This window comes from Coregonus clupeaformis, unplaced genomic scaffold (assembly GCF_020615455.1).
Source record: "Coregonus clupeaformis isolate EN_2021a unplaced genomic scaffold, ASM2061545v1 scaf0870, whole genome shotgun sequence".
NCBI classification, from domain to species: domain Eukaryota; kingdom Metazoa; phylum Chordata; class Actinopteri; order Salmoniformes; family Salmonidae; genus Coregonus; species Coregonus clupeaformis.
This window is the reverse complement of record NW_025534324.1, coordinates 100,235-116,811: the sequence shown is the minus strand read 5'-3', so window position 1 is coordinate 116,811 and position 16,577 is coordinate 100,235. Positions and strand designations below refer to the sequence as shown.

Below are 16,577 nucleotides of genomic sequence, written 5' to 3'. Positions count from 1 at the left end.
AGGATTTGCCAGTAGATTGTCGACTTGATTCATGATGACTGCTTGCTAGCTAAGATTGTGAAAGTATGATGTTGACATGGTCAGTCCAATCAAAGCTACGGTAGATAGATATAATGTGATTTGACGTCATTTTATCTGTGGCCAATGACCTTGAGCCTTCTTGGATGGGCAATTGTAATGTAAATCTATGGCAGCACCCAAGGGGCTTGAATTTTCGAGCTCTCCTTGTAGATGTTGCGGTGACGTAGTGTCCCCATGAGTGACAGAACACTAAGCCAATCACCACGCAACTAGAGAACATTACTGGCTGCCCCACCACCACAGAAAGCACTGAGCTAGGCTGAAACACCTGCATTTTGGAGCTGCCTTCCTCAAGAAAGCAAAAAGGAGACCATGTTTGTATGCGTCTTTATTAACTCAATGATTATTTTATTTTTTACATTGTTTGCAAACTGATATGTGACACGTATTATTGCCAAAATAACATGCAAAACAGGCCACACATTTATTTTATTTTAGCTAAACAGGTGGGGCTCTGCCTCAATGACTGTTCGCCACTGGGTATATTATTTGTGCATCTGTAACTTTCTCACTCATCATTATTCACGATTCATTCAGGACTATCCGTAATCATGTTACTTTGCGTTACATAGGGTGCCTTGCAATATATAAAAGAGCCAATAGTGTACCATATAAGTCCACAGGTACAAAACTGTACGTTTAGAAAATATACACTTTTAGGGTACCACCACAGTGATAAAGCCATCTGTTCCTTTTAAGTGGCAAAAATGTACCTCTTCTCTATATCAAGTCCCTCACGTGTACACAACTCTTTGCGAGACCAATTTTGACACCAATGGAGCAAATTCAGGGAGAAGCCCAGACCAGGACTCAAACCTGGGTCCTGCGATTGTCAAGCCAACACGCTAACCATTACGCCAAGAGGTCTTTACCTCTTGACAAGGTCGCTCAGTGTTGCGGTCACTACAATATTAATTACAGCTCAATTCTAATGGGCTTTGACAGTAGTGAAAATAGCCATGACTCAGTGAGAGCTGTATGTACATTCAAAACTTTATTTATGGAATAGTGTAGAAAGCGTTTTTTCCAGTCAAAGCAAATGGCTTGCACAATTACACACAGTGGAAATAAAGCCACAGAGAAAGAAAAAGAAACCCTGCTCTCTCTAACTCTATACTGCCTTATTCTGGCTATAGTGAGGTAATGCACCCTCTGAAAACCCAAGCAAAGGACTGACCCACCTGCAGCAGTGTGTGATGCACACAGCTCTACACACCACCAAAACACTGCCTTACCTCCTCTAGTACTGTGTCGCAAAATGGCACCCTATCCCCGGCCTATATTTTGCACTACTCCTCACTGAAACTGTAGTCCATCCAATTACTTGCTTTATAGGCCATGGTAGAGGTCGTCGTCTGGCTGGTTCTAGACAAGTGCTTGAGAGAGGTGAGTAGCATGCCTGAAATAGGGGAAAGAGGGGAGGAGGGGGTTGTAAATTCATTTTACTGACTGCCTGTGACTATCCATCTGGAACAGCTAGTAATTCCCTCTACCTCTTCCTCATTCCTTCTCTCAATCTTTCACATGCACACCCCCCTGCACTGATCCTGTTCTGTTTCTAGTCTCAACAGCGAGAGAAAGAGAGAAGGATGAGCCGAAGGAAGAAAGGAACAGATTGGGAAGAGTAAGTAAGCCCAAAATGGTCTTGGATTGTTCTTATATATCACAAACAATGTACAGAGAAGAGCGTTGTTTATTTCTGCGGAAACATAGAACCGGAACAAAAACGCTAACTAGACTGGAGAACACACAGAATCATCCACCCCCCTCCCTCGTCCGGAACCGGCCTTCCCGCCACATACCCCTATCTTTAAAAAACACACGACAACATGAAATCAAAAAAAAGAAATCAACAATTAAATAGGACTGATTCCTAAAGTCTGCAAACGCAATAGGATGCCAACGCAATAGGATGCCAACGCAATAAACTAAAGATAATAATCACAATTATATAATAATAATAATAATATACACATACGGATCAAGCCAGCCCCCCGCAGTTTTAGGAACATAGCATGGTTAAAATAAAAAAAGAAGAAACTTTTAAATCCAAAAAGCACAGATCTCTCTTACAGTGTATTTAACATGATATCCAAGCAGAGAGCCCATTCACCGAGATTCATATATATTTTTTATCCAATGTCATTTAAGTCACGTGATCACGAGAAAGATACTAAATGTATAATCCTGCTAGAATGATAGTCTCTACGTGAGAATCTCTCTGGAGACTCAAAGATCTTTTTTGTTTTCAATAATAACCCCGTCGTAATTTTTGTCATCATGCACTAAAACAGGAACAGCTACTTTGTTACATTACACATAATTTAAAAAAGGACTTGTTTTTTTCTCTTTACATATGATTTTTTTTGATTTGATTTTTTAAATTTATTTTTTGAAAAACAAAACCGGAAACGATAGAATAACTAAAATAAAGAGCTCATTCAGAGTACATCATCATCATTATCATCATTCTAGCCTTGTGTGACCTAACGCAGCACAGCTGTCATAAGAATGCACAGAGAAGGAAAGAGGGAGGAAGGAAGGATAGATGGAGAGGAGGAGAGGAGGCTTCATTGACCCATAGACCTCACCTATTCCCCAGTGTATAGAGAGAATGCAGTAGTGTAGGGTTGGGGACAGTGTGGCTGGCAATACAGCCAGAGAATGCCCCCTTAAATAACACTGGTCTGGAGTCAGATCTACCTACCCAAGTCCATACCTCAACTCATTCCAAGTCAAAAACTAAAAACTGACTCTGGACCAGTGTTGAAGGGGACAGTCTCCATCTACACCAGGAGTGATAGTGGTGCCTGGTTCCAACCTGCACTGCTTGAGGGTAGGATAGGGTTTGTTTGGGGTGGGGATAGGGTTAAGGGCGTGGGGGTGTGGAGGGTTAGAGGGGTTGGGTAGTGGTCAAGAGGGTGAGGGGTTTGTCATTCCTCAGTTCTGCATCTGCTCGAAAAACTTGTAGGTGGGGTTCTCATAGCCGTTCTGCTGCATCTTGGACAGGTGGCGCTCCTCAGGGGTGACTGCTGCATCCACCTGGAGAACAGAGAGAGATGTGTTACACACAAAAATAAGGTATGTCCTCGTACACCGGGGTGTCAAAGTCATTCCACGGAGGACCGAGTGTCTGCAGGTTTTTGTTTTTTCCTTTCAATTAAGACCTAGACAACCAGGTGAGGGGAGTTCCTTAATAATTAGTTACTTTAATTAATCAATCCAGAACAAGGGGGAAGCGAAAACCCACAGACACTCGTCCCTTAGTGGAATGAGTTTGACACGTGTCGTACACTATTCTGGTTCTTTTTTTTTGTTGAACGAGTGGGGGCGGTTCCCACTCCTTACATGTTTACAGATAGACAGTGGGATGGATTCGTACCCATGCCGACACGGTACATGTACATTGTTTAGATAGAAGTCTTAAACAAACTCATAAACAATAGAAATAGAGACAAAGGAAACACTGAGCCAAAGTCAATAACAGTACACACATAGCGTATATTTTACTATCCTTGTGGCGACCTAAAATTGATTTCCATTCAAAATCCTATTTTCCTAACCATAAACCTAACCCTACCTCCTAACCCTAAATTCTAACCCCTTTTGTAACCCTAAACCTAACCCCTAAGCCTAAAATAGCCTTTGTCCTCGTAGGAGAATTTCCCTTGTTTCACTATCCTTGTGGGGATGTTTTGGGGATTTCCGGTACCCACTAGCATAGTAATACAAGCCCACACACACATCTCCTCTACCCCTCACCTCGATGACTCCGTGGTGGATGGACGTGTACTGCTTCTTCCTCAGCATCACCAGGGTGATGACGATGACGGTCGCTATGACGACGCCTCCCACCATCAGCCCGATGATGGCGCCCTTGTTAGAGCCGACATCCTCGGCGAAGAACACCTAGAGAGAGGAGAGAGAGACAGAGGGAGATGGAAAGAGAGAGGGACTGTAAATCACAATGCACAACCAATCACAAACACTGACTGGATTTAAGGAGGCAGATCTGGGGTCAGGAGTACAAGGCATTAAGGTGAAATTAAGTTGGAGTAGGAATGGGGCTGAATACAAAAGACATGATTTGTAATCTAACGTTAGGACTACTGTTTAGGTGTTAAAGAGGCCGCGGTAAAGTTGAGGGGGTTTGGGATTAAGGTTCAGAGTTACATTATCGAGGGATTTTAGAGGTAAGCTTAAAGCTATGTTATGATATGTTATACAAGATTAATGTTACATAATAATAGTTTCCTTATTTAATGAGGAAAATTACTAAATATATAAGAGATTTAATTGGGCACCAATTATTGTGTGTGTGGTGTGTGTTGTGTTTTCAATTCCAGACAGTGTTCATCTGAGGACAATTATAAATTAGTGCTGGTGTGAAACTAACATCCTGGCATCAGACGCCAGTTACCAACCCTGGTCGTCTCGGCAGGCCTTGGTTACCATGGCATTAGTAAGTTGGCCACAAGGACACGGTCAGCCAATACATATGGATAGACATATGGATATACCCATATGGGTATGGATTCGGTCATGGATATGTCTGGGATAACTCCAGGATGCTTGTATCTGTGGCCAAATGTACAAAATGGAGTGGTGTGTGTACCAGCTTTGGTGGTATGTGTATGTGTGTGCGTGTAGATACCAGTTTCTGGTGGTGCACTTCGAATCCGGTGCTGTGCCTCTCCTCTGCCTCCATCCTGAGCTCAGGGATCTCCTCTGGCTTCAGACCAGACACTGGTCGTGTTGGAAAACCTCTATCAGGAATAGGGCGGGCATCCACATGCTCGACTAGGGAGAGAGAAAGTGAAAAGGGAGGATGAGTATCTTCTTAACATAGTTTCGCTTTGATGTCATCCCTTTCAAGACCCTGACAGCTGTCTACAATCAGTTATGGATTCGGTACATTTAATGTGTAGTTATGTTTATAACATGGTGGTATGTATAGTACACCTACCCTGGTTCTGTCTGTTCTCACCCTGATTCTGGGTGTATACTCTGGTAGTCTGTACTATACCTATCCTGATTCTGGGTGTATTGATCATAGCTTTAGGGCACACCTACCCTGGTTATCGGTGTTGACCTGGTTGAAGCTCTCGGGGTGGATGAAGCCCAGTCCGTCCAGACCCATGCCCAGGTCCAGGCTCTCTTCCTGGGGCAGCAGGTCCAGGGTGGCCCTGGTGCTGTCTGGAAGACTGTCGGGCATCAGGGCGTCGTTGCCGTAGCTCACCCGCACGTCACTCTGCAGGTTGGACAGCTGCTGGGCCATCTCTTCCTGCTCCTTCTGCAGCAACTCTGGAGAGAGGGAAGGAGAGAGGGAGGGGAGGAGGAGATGGAGAAGAAAAAGGTGGGGAAAGAGGGGGAATGACAGATAAAGAAAAAGGTGTGGGGAGAGAGGGAGGGGAAAAGATGGAGGAAGAGAATAAGGTGGGAGAAAGGAGAGGAAATAGAAACGGGGGGAGAGGGTGAAGGACAGCAGCAGAGAGAGAGATGATAAGAATAGAAAGGGGAGGATGGAAGGTGTAAGAAACAAGGAGAAACAAGGGTAGAGAGGGAGAAAAGGAGAGAAAACGTCAACGCTGTTGCAGTGGAGTGGGAAATGACTAACTGAACCGTTACCATTATTTATTAGTACATAAAAGACAAGACAACAATAAAATAGGATCACTAGAATATGGATGCGTCCCAAATAGCACCCTATTTCCTATATACAGTGGCTTGCGAAAGTATTCACACCCCTTGGCATTTTTCCTATTTTGTTGCCTTACAACCTGGAATTAAAATGGATTTTTTTGGGGTTTGTATCATTTGATTTAAACATGCCTACCACTTTGAAGATACAAAATATTTTTTTGTTGTTGAAACAAACAAGAAATAAGACAAAAAAACAGAACACTTGAGCATGCATAACTATTCACCCCCCCAAAGTCAATACTTTGTAGAGACACCTTTTGCGGCAATTACAGCTGCAAGTCTCTTGGGGTATGTCTCTATAAGCTTGGCACATCTAGCCACTGGGATTTTTGCCCATTCTTCAAGGCAAAACTGCTCCAGCTCCTTCAAGTTGGATGGGTTCCGCTGGTGTACAGCAATCTTTAAGTCATACCACAGATTCTCAATTGGATTGAGGTCTGGGCTTTGACTAGGCCATTCCAAGACATTTAAATGTTTCCCCTTAAACCACTCGAGTGTTGCTTTAGCAGTATGCTTAGGGTCATTGTCCTGCTGGAAGGTGAACCTCCGTCCCAGTCTCAAATCTCTGGAAGACTGAAACAGGTTTCCCTTAAGAATTTCCCTGTATTTAGCGCCATCCATCATTCCTTCAGTTCTGACCAGTTTCCCAGTCCCTGCCGATGGAAAAACATCCCCACAGCATGATGTTGCCACCACCATGCTTCACTGTGGGGATGGTGTTCTCGGGGTGATGAGAGGTGTTGGGTTTGCGCCAGACATAGCGTTTTCCTTGATGGCCAAAAAGCTCAATTTTAGTCTCATCTGATCAGAGTACCTTCTTCCATATATTTGGGGAGTCTCCCACATGCCTTTTGGCGAACACCAAATGTGTTTGCTTATGTTTTTATTTGAGCAATGGCTTTTTTCTGGCCACTCTTCCGTAAAGCCCAGCTCTGTGGAGTATACAGCTTAAAGTGGTCCTATGGACAGAGCTTTGCAGCTCCTTCAGGGTTATCTTTGGTCTCTTTGTTGTCTCTCTGATTAATGCCCTCCTTGCCTGGTCTGTGAGTTTTGGTGGGTGGCCCTCTCTTGGCAGGTTTGTTGTGGTGCCATATTCTTTCCATTTTTTTTATAATGGATTTAAATGGTGCTCCATGGGATGTTCAAAGTTTCAGATATTTCTTTATAACCCAACCCTGATCTGTACTTCTCCACAACTTTGTCCCTGACCTGTTTGGAGAGCTCCTTGGTCTTCATGGTGCCGCTTGCTTGGTGGTGCCCCTTGCTTAGTGGTGTTGCAGACTCTGGGGCCTTTCAGAACAGGTGTATATATACACTGAGATCATGTGACAGATCATGTGACACTTAGATTGCACACAGGTGGACTTTATTTAACTAATTCTGTGACTTCTGAAGGTAATTGGTTGCACCAGATCTTATTTAGGGGCTTCATAGCAAAGGGGGTGAATACATATGCACGCACCACTTTTCCGTTATAAATGTTTTTGAATTTTTTGAAACCAGTTTTTTTTTTCATTCCACTTCACCAATTTGGACTATTTTGTGTATGTCCATTACATGAAATCCAAATAAAAATCCATTTAAATTACAGGTTGTAATGGAACAAAATAGGAACAACGCCAAGGGGGATGAATACGTTTGCAAGGCCCTGGTCCAAAGTAGTACGCTATAAAGGGAAAATGGTGCCATTTGGGACGCACACTATGTGTGAGAGGCCAAAAAGGTAATATGGGCAATGCCATTACATTCCAAAGGAGTGTGTAACGCGTATTGACTTAAAGTGTGCGTCCCAAATGTCACCCTATTCCCTATATAGTGCACTGCTTTTGACTAGGGCCCATAGCATGCACTTCACTTTGAAACACAAGGTCGCTCTCTGTTCTCATTTGTTTTAAATACAGGAGAAAAGCAAACCAATGTCTGTGTTGCTGGGAGGCGGTGTGTGTGTGTGCACAGAGGGCAGGGGAGCAGCCTGAGAGGAGGGGAAACTAGACAGAGTCTGAGATTGACTCAGACACAGATGGCTCGGTGACGCACACAACTCAAGACCCAGACAAACACAGACAGAGTGAGGGAGGGAGTGGGAAGGAGAAGGGAGGGAGAGGTTATAGTTATTGATTTGATGGAGGAGAGAATTGAGGAATGTCATGATGTTACAGTGGGGAGAACAAGTATTTGATACACTGCCGATTTTGCAGGTTTTCCTACTTACTTGCTTGGTGACAGTGTGGATGAGGGAAGGTTACTGGTTCATATCAGTTAATGCTTGCACACAGACCTGGTCAACCTTTACCTGGGTAATTAAAGGAGAGATGAGACTGAAAATAACACTCACCAACTTGGTCCTGGATGTCGTCGGCCACTCCCGGCACCTTGTAGAGCAGACCCAGGGACTGGTTCATCCTCTCCTCAATCACACGCAGGTGGGTCAGTACCTACAAGTACATTTGAATGCTATTTAATACAAGCTATCTTCTGTGAGCCATACACTGTACATGTCAGGAGGTTACCAAAATACCCTTCAGAGGTGTATTGGTGTTTGTGCGTGTGAGCATGTTTGGGCTTGGTGGTGGATGAGAAATGTTGTTTCTAGGTTTATTATTTTATTTGGTACAAATGGCAAATATTTTGTTGTTTCTGCACTGGAGAGGAGTAGAAGGCACTCAACCAACGTGAGACGAGGTGCATACAAAAAGTAATAAGAGCATCAATAAATATCATTATTTATCTAATTCGTTCAAATCAAATTGTTTCGACCTTCAATGGCCTTCATGAGAATGACAACAAAATCACGGTCACCACGTAAAACACATTAAAATGTGGGCTTATTACCTGGGGTCGGATCTGTGCGGCCTTCTTGGGGTCGACCATGCGGACGTGCTCAAAGTGTTTAAGGGTGTGCTGTCTGTCCTTCTGTTCTGCACGGACATACTTCTTCAATAGGCTGAACACATGACGAGGCTAGAGAGAAAGAGGGGGGGGTAGAGGGAAAGAGAGAAGAAGAAAGGGAAAAAAGGGAGAGAGCGAGAGAGAGTCAGAACGTCGGTCTGTGTGTGGGAGGAGTAGGACTATGGTAGGATGATCCATATGTACTGTATGTGTCTGTATATGTCTGCATAGTGTGTATGTGTCCCTACCCTGGGTGGCTGGGCCTGCAGGGCGGTTAGGTGGCTCTACAGGGCCAGGCAACAATGTGTGTATGTCTGTACTCTCTACCTGTGTGTGTGTGTGTGTGTGTGTGTGTGTGTGTTACTCTCTACCTGTGTGTGTGTTATACTCTGTTACTATGTACTCTCTATCTACCCTGGGTGGTTCGGCCTGCAGGGAGGTCAGGTAGCTCTCCAGGGCCAGGCGGCGGCGGTCATTGAGCAGGGCCTCGACCCGGGCCATGTGGGTCTCAACCAGCTGCTGCCTCTCACTGGCTGCCTCCTGCTCCAGGGCCTCAACCTTCTCCTGGAAACGCTGTGTGATACACACACACACATTATTATACTATGCAACATGACACACAAATGTAATACACATGATACATTCATGATAAGACACACTTATATACAGTATATGATACACACACAAATTAAATTATAGACAGAGTCCCTACCACCACCACGCTATTTTCAAATATTCAGCTCCTACACTCAAGACACACACCTATGACATTGACAGTCGCTGATTTAGCATTTATTAATATGTTTGAGTATCCTTTGTGTCTGACCTGGATGACAGCCTTCTTATCAGCACGAGGTAGACTCTTGGCCTCCCTCTCTGCCTCCTCCCACTCCCTCATCACCTACAAGAAGAAAGACAGGTTACTGCTGTATCTAACCCCTTCCCCTCCCTACCCTTCCTTCCCTGTGGCTACGTTCATACATGGTATTTTCACCTCAACAGTGTCTTTGCTTCCTTCTCTCTCCACCCTCCCCAACCTCACCCCTTCTCCATCCTCCCTCCCGCCTTCCACTCTCAACACCTCTCTTTATCTCTCCTTCCCTCCCCCCTCCCTCTTCTTCACCCCTCCCTCCCCCTTCTTCACCCATCCCTCCCCCTTCCACTCTCAACCCCTCTCTTCCTCTCTCCCCCCCTCTTCACCCCCTCCGTCCCCTTTGCCCCTCCCTTCTCTGCCCTTCTCTCTTCCTCTCTCCTACCTGGGACATCCTCTCGCGGTGTTTGGCCTCCAGACTCTCCTTGGCCTTGGCAAAGTGGGCGTGTTCGTTGTCATCCCCGGGCGTCTCCAGGTAACGGTCCACGGCATCGGGAGGGCTGGGGGTGGCGGTGGGCACTGGGTGGTGGAGGGGGGAGAGATGGGGATGAGATGGAGAGAAATTGAGAAAATTACTCTTACAATCTGGTCTTCAGATAACCCCATCTTTCCTTCACCTCCCCCGCATCCCTTTTTCTATGTTTCTTCTTACATTGCTTTCCTCCTCAAAATCCAGACCATTTTATCCAGAGTGACTTACGATAAGTGCTTTCAGATTATTTGATTTGATTGAAATAAGGATCCGGAGGCAGTAATATAACACCAATAAACAAAGTAAAAAGACAGAAGATCCAAACTACCAACACCATGTAGCAGGTCCATAACAGCAGACACTAAAGCGAGATGATTAATAATATTAGTGTTAGTAACAACAGGTTGGTTAGGGATTCATCGAGTGAGTGAACGAGAGTAAACAATACAGACAGAGTGAAAAAGCAGAGAAGTGTGCGTTTGAAGGGTGGCTGGTGTCTCTGTGTGTGTGTGTCCTGGTTGGAGGATTCCAGATTTCCTGCTTATTCCCTCCTGATTCCAGGAATCTTCCAACTGTGAATTCTGCAAAACCTTGGTATTTTGGTTACCAGAATATAAGTTACCAGAATTCTTTCAACATAGTCTCTTCCATAGACACTCCAAGTCATTTAGATGTTTGATTAGAATCCTCTCTAGAATAGAGTTACTTTATCAATTCCCCCATTTATTCTACTACAGAAGAACCTACTAAAAAGCTGTTATGCCTTAAGGCTGGGATACCTTGCATGACCTGTATCTATCGGTTTGACATTAAAAAGTAAATCGCTTTCATTTATGTAATATTCTGAGCGTAATGATGTTGTAAAATATCCTCCGGCTAAAGTGTGTGTGTGTGTGCGTGTGTGTGTGTGTGTATGTTATGTATATCACATTACGTGACATACTGTATTTATCATCATCAGAGTCCTTGATTAAACACTGAACTGCATACATTTATTATTTCTTACATGAATACATAAATGAATAAGGAAGCGTTGATGTGATACTTTGGAACCTGTGTGTGTGTCATGTGAAGCTTGTTTTTTGTTATAGTTTGTCTCAGAGATTAGCACATGACTTAATTTCACAGACACTCAATAGTCCCAAAACAACCAAGAGCATTTTGTGATCCGAACAAAGCAGAACCATTAATACAATTCTAACTTGGACTCTGCTCTGGGTCCGGTCTATGTGGTCATGATGTAATTAATTGATACGGTCAAACAAGCTAAGCCTAAACAAGGGAGTCCTATCTTTAGTTCTGACCGCAGTGTGACCCCTTGGCTTTGACCCCACTGTGACCGCTTGTTGATCATGCAGTAACCGCTAAATGACCGTGTGAAAGGTGAGGGTGCGAGGCGCATTGGACACAGAGGGAGTGTGTTGGTGCAGAGGGTTGCTAGTTGGTGTAAACACAAGCTGTAGTCTCGTTCCCATACTACAGAACTGTCTTTCACAGCTCTGCTCAACCAAGTAGAAATCTCACACACGCTCGCACACACACACACAGAATTTCAGAGGCTGCTACAGAGGAGGTGAGATGGAGTGAAAGACAGGATTAGTGAGAGAAAGAGGGAGTGTGAGAGAGAAGACACTGTATACAGAAAGATAGTAGGGGGAGGGAGGGAGGGAGCGAGAGTGAACCATCGCTGGTTGGATCATATGCTCTCGTTCACACACACACGACTGTCAGTTCACTGCCTCACACAACACTCAAATTAGTGTGAGAGAGAAACATTTGCCTTCCCTATCTGGCACGCGCACACACACACACACACAGGTGTTCGCTCATACGGAATCAGTGGAAAAACAGGTGAAATCACTCGTTTTAGTGTCTTCTAAAACACACAAACAGGTTAAAGGATAAGTGTGTGTGTGAATGTATTCGTCCATGTGTACAGTAAACTAGGGGTGGGGCGGTATCTAGATTTTCATAGTCATACCGTTTCTGTACCATACCGGGGTATATGGTATTACCGAATATGCACACAAGGGGCGCTATTTAAAAAAAAGAAAGCAACACACAAAACAATTTAGGTAACAGGGATTTTTATCCAGGAGGGGATTGAATGTCTCTGCTGTAACCAAGAAGCTTGATCTTGACATCTAGCCCCTTATCCAGCAAGTTAGCAAACCGGATAACATTTGACACATCTTAGATTTGTTATATTTACACTTAACTTAAGCAAAAAGTATATACAGTGGGGAAAAAAAGTATTTAGTCAGCCACCAATTGTGCAAGTTCTCCCACTTAAAAAGATGAGAGAGGCCTGTAATTTTCATCATAGGTACACGTCAACTATGACAGACAAATTGAGAAAAGAAAATCCAGAAAATCACATTGTAGGATTTTTTATGAATTTATTTGCAAATTATGGTGGAAAATAAGTATTTGGTCACCTACAAACAAGCAAGATTTCTGGCTCTCACAGACCTGTAACTTCTTCTTTAAGAGGCTCCTCTGTCCTCCACTCGTTACCTGTATTAATGGCACCTGTTTGAACTTGTTATCAGTATAAAATACACCTGTCCACAACCTCAAACAGTCACACTCCAAACTCCACTATGGCCAAGACCAAAGAGCTGTCAAAGGACACCAGAAACAAAATTGTAGACCTGCACCAGGCTGGGAAGACTGAATCTGCAATAGGTAAGCTGCTTGGTTTGAAGAAATCAACTGTGGGAGCAATTATTAGGAAATGGAAGACATACAAGACCACTGATAATCTCCCTCGATCTGGGGCTCCACGCAAGATCTCACCCCGTGGGGTCAAAATGATCACAAGATCGGTGAGCAAAAATCCCAGAACCACACGGGGGGGACCTAGTGAATGACCTGCAGAGAGCTGGGACCAAAGTAACAAAGCCTACCATCAGTAACACACTACGCCGCCAGGGACTCAAATCCTGTAGTGCTAGACGTGTCCCCCTGCTTAAGCCAGTACATGTCCAGGCCCGTCTGAAGTTTGCTAGAGTGCATCCAGAAGAGGATTGGGAGAATGTCATATGGTCAGATGAAACCAAAATATAACTTTTTGGTAAAAACTCAACTCGTCGTGTTTGGAGGACAAAGAATGCTGAGTTGCATCCAAAGAACACCATACCTACTGTGAAGCATGGGAGTGAAAACATCATACTTTGGGGCTGTTTTTCTGCAAAGGGACCAGGACGACTGATCCGTGTAAAGGAAAGAATGAATGGGGCCATGTATCGTGAGATTTTGAGTGAAAACCTCCTTTCATCAGCAAGGGCATTGAAGATGAAACGTGGCTGGGTCTTTCAGCATGACAATGATCCCAAACACACCGCCCGGGCAATGAAGGAGTGGCTTCGTAAGAAGCATTTCAAGGTCCTGGAGTCTCCAGATCTCAACCCCATAGAAAATCTTTGGAGGGAGTTGAAAGTCTGTGTTGCCCAGCGACAGCCCCAAAACATCACTGCTCTAGAGGAGATCTGCATGGAGGAATGGGCCAAAATACCAGCAACAGTGTGTGAAAACCTTGTGAAGACTTACAGAAAACGTTTGACCTGTGTCATTGCCAACAAAGGGTATATAACAAAGTATTGAGAAACTTTTGTTATTGACCAAATACTTATTTTCCACCATAATTTGCAAATAAATTCATAAAAAATCCTACAATGTGATTTTCTGGATTTTTTTTTCTCATTTTGTCTGTCATAGTTGACGTGTACCTATGATGAAAATTACAGGCCTCTCTCATCTTTTTAAGTGGGAGAACTTGCACAATTGGTGGCTGACTAAATACTTTTTTTCCCCACTGTACATGTATTATTTTTAACGGTATTGAAAAACATACCGTCTGTATTTCGAAATACCCCGGTATACGGTATATCGCCCAAGCCTACAGTAAACACACAACGAGTGGTGGTTAGTGAGACCAGAGTGGTTAGCAAGCATGGTTAACGGCTAGCGGACATGGTTAGTGTAGTTAGCACCAAGGTAGCAAGACGGCTAGGGCCATATGCTAGCCAGACGGTTAACCAGACACTAGCTAGCAGACGTGGACACTTAACAGTGCTACACGCAGACAGACAGTTAGGCAGGATGCTATGCTGTCCGTGTGACTGACTTACTGAATATGCTGCAGACAGACAGGCAGTACAACAAGGGGTAGTTAAGTGAGACCACAGGTTAGCGCGAACTAGCGTGGTAAAGAGCTAGCTAGTCAGACGGTTAGCAAAACGGTAACTAGCCGGCATGGACACTACACGCAGACAGACAGGTAGTCTGTGTGACTGACTTACTAACAGTGCAGCAGACAGACAGGCAGTACAAGTGGTGGTTAGTGAGACCAGAGGTTAGCATGTAGCGTGAAGTAGTATTAGCGTGGTTAGCATCTAGCTAGCCAGAGGGCTAACGACAGAGGCTAGCTTTCAGACGTGGACACGCAGACAGACAGGTAGACAGGACGCTGTCTGTGTGACTGACTTACTGACGGTGCTGCAGACAGACAGGCAGTACTCCTCCGACTCAAAGTTATTGCGGTTGCCCCCGCAGCCGCCATAGATGAACTGGGCACAGCGGCCCTCCTCGCGGACAAAGTACCAGCGTGCAAGCATGGCACGGCATGGGCCCGTCTCCGCATTCGCCCAACACACCTCTGGTGGGGGGGACGATGAGCCGTCAGCACACACACACACACATAGGGTGAGTCCCAAATGGCACCCGGCCTATTCCCTACATAGGGATCTGGTCAAAAGTAGTGCACGATGGGCCCTGGTCAAAAAGTAGTGGACTATATAGGGAATAGGGTGCCATTTGGAACACATACTTATAATCGTACAGGCGTGAGCATTCCAATGGTGTGTGAACTTACACACACACACTACTGTAATGTCATACACTCGGGTGAAATATGGGGGGCAAAGACTCCAGCCACCCTAGTCATAGACTGTTCTCTCTGCTACCGCACGGCAAGCAGTACCGGAGTGCCAAGTCTAGGTCCAAAAGGCTTCTTAACAGCTTCTACCCCCAAGCCATAAGACTCCTGAACAGCTAATCATGGCTACCCGGACTATTTGCACTGCCCCCCCACCCCATACTTTTTACGCTACTGCTACTCTGTTAAGTATTTATGCATAGTCACTTTAACTCTACCCACATGTACATATTACCTCAACTACCTCAACTAGCCGGTGCCCCCGCACATTGACTATGCAACGGTACCCCCCTGTATATATAGCCTCCCGTGTATACGGTATATATACGGTATATATCTATTGTATATATAGCCTCCCTACTGTCACTTTATTTTTACTTCTGCTCTTTTTTTCTCAACACTTTTTTGTTGTTGTTTTATTCTTACTTTTTTGTTTAAAATAAATGCACTGTTGGTTAAGGGCTGTAAGTAAGCATTTCACTGTAATGTCTGCACCTGTTGTATTCGGCGCATGTGACCAATAAAATTTGATTTGATTTGATTTGATTTGATTCTACCCCCAAGCCATAAGACTCCTGAACAGCTAATCATGGCTACCCGGACTATTTGCATTGTTTTATTAAAACTGCATTGTTGGTTAAGGGCTTGTAAGTAAGCATTTCACTGTAAATGAATGGTGGGGATGGAGATTTAGCTGAATTCCTACTGATTTACAGTGGTGAGTTTCTAGATTGGCTCCCCCCAATTCCACCCCTGCATACACTCACTCAACCTTTAAATAGACAAGCAGAGTAAATGCACAGTAAATGATGTACACACACATGGCCCCTGGTCCTCCCAGTCCCTCTCACCTCTGACCACTTCCTCCACAGACTCGGTGGTAGTAGTAGTGGTGGTGGTAGTCATGGCGATGTTGGTGGTGGGTTCGCTATCGTCAATGACGTCATCATCCTCCTCGTCCTCGTCCCCGTCTCCATCCTGGTCATTATCCACCACCTCCTGCTCCTCCTCCTCTTCCTCTTCCACATCCTCATCATCTTCCTCTACCAAGGCAGGGGCTGTCTCCTCTGTCTCCTCCTCCTCTTCCTCCTGTTGTTGCTGCTGGGGCGCGGATCCAGCTAGCTCTACAGCCCCCCTGGCCATACTGAGAGAGGGAGGGAGGTGGAGTGAGGGAGGGAGGGAGGGAGTGAGGGATAGTGAGGATGTGTGTGAGTAATGTTGTTATGAGTGTGTGTACTGTATGTGTGTGAGTGCTAGTATAAGTATAATCTTGTTCCCAGACACTTCCGCCCAAATGGGCAAAGAGCCTGGTGGACCAGCGCGTCAAACATGGCCGTCGTTAGCCAATACAGAAAGACCGGTAGGCATTGGCTTAATCGGCTTAATCTACCAACCAATCATCTCCCACAACACCTTCCCCCTAGCCCTCCCCGTATGTGTCTTGGCGCACCTCAGTTTACGTTCCGCCTCGCAGTCGTGTGATTCGATTTTTTAAAATGATAAATACTTTACTCACTCCCATAGAATTCTATGGTCTCTCCCACAAAGGCCAACTTTGAATCATTGATATCCCAGGCTGATATGCACTGTGCACAATAGCCTGAGGACAAGGTTAGTATAAG

At 44.8% G+C, this 16,577-nt stretch overlaps 1 protein-coding gene across 4 annotated transcripts in view; it reads right to left on the bottom strand.

Moving 5' to 3' along the window:
• Positions 1-1,056: 1,056 nt before the first annotated feature.
• Positions 1,057-16,577, bottom strand: part of appa (amyloid beta (A4) precursor protein a) — a 38,842-nt gene continuing 23,321 nt past the window's right edge. Inside the window, exons 6-16 of one of the 4 annotated variants that reach the window (XM_041866956.2) lie at positions 15,807-16,099; positions 14,509-14,676; positions 9,930-10,063; positions 9,500-9,574; positions 9,088-9,237; positions 8,617-8,745; positions 8,120-8,219; positions 5,155-5,385; positions 4,736-4,881; positions 3,844-3,990; positions 1,057-3,123 (exon numbers count right to left, since the gene is read on the bottom strand). In XM_041866956.2, the coding sequence (XP_041722890.2) occupies positions 3,022-3,123; positions 3,844-3,990; positions 4,736-4,881; positions 5,155-5,385; positions 8,120-8,219; positions 8,617-8,745; positions 9,088-9,237; positions 9,500-9,574; positions 9,930-10,063; positions 14,509-14,676; positions 15,807-16,099 (1,675 nt within the window). In that variant the 3' untranslated portion in view covers positions 1,057-3,021. Of the gene's footprint in view, positions 3,124-3,843; positions 3,991-4,735; positions 4,882-5,154; positions 5,386-8,119; positions 8,220-8,616; positions 8,746-9,087; positions 9,247-9,499; positions 9,575-9,929; positions 10,064-14,508; positions 14,677-15,806; positions 16,100-16,577 lie in introns of all 4 variants that reach the window. The other 3 variants (XM_041866955.2, XM_041866957.2, XM_041866958.2) reach the window with 3 other exon arrangements.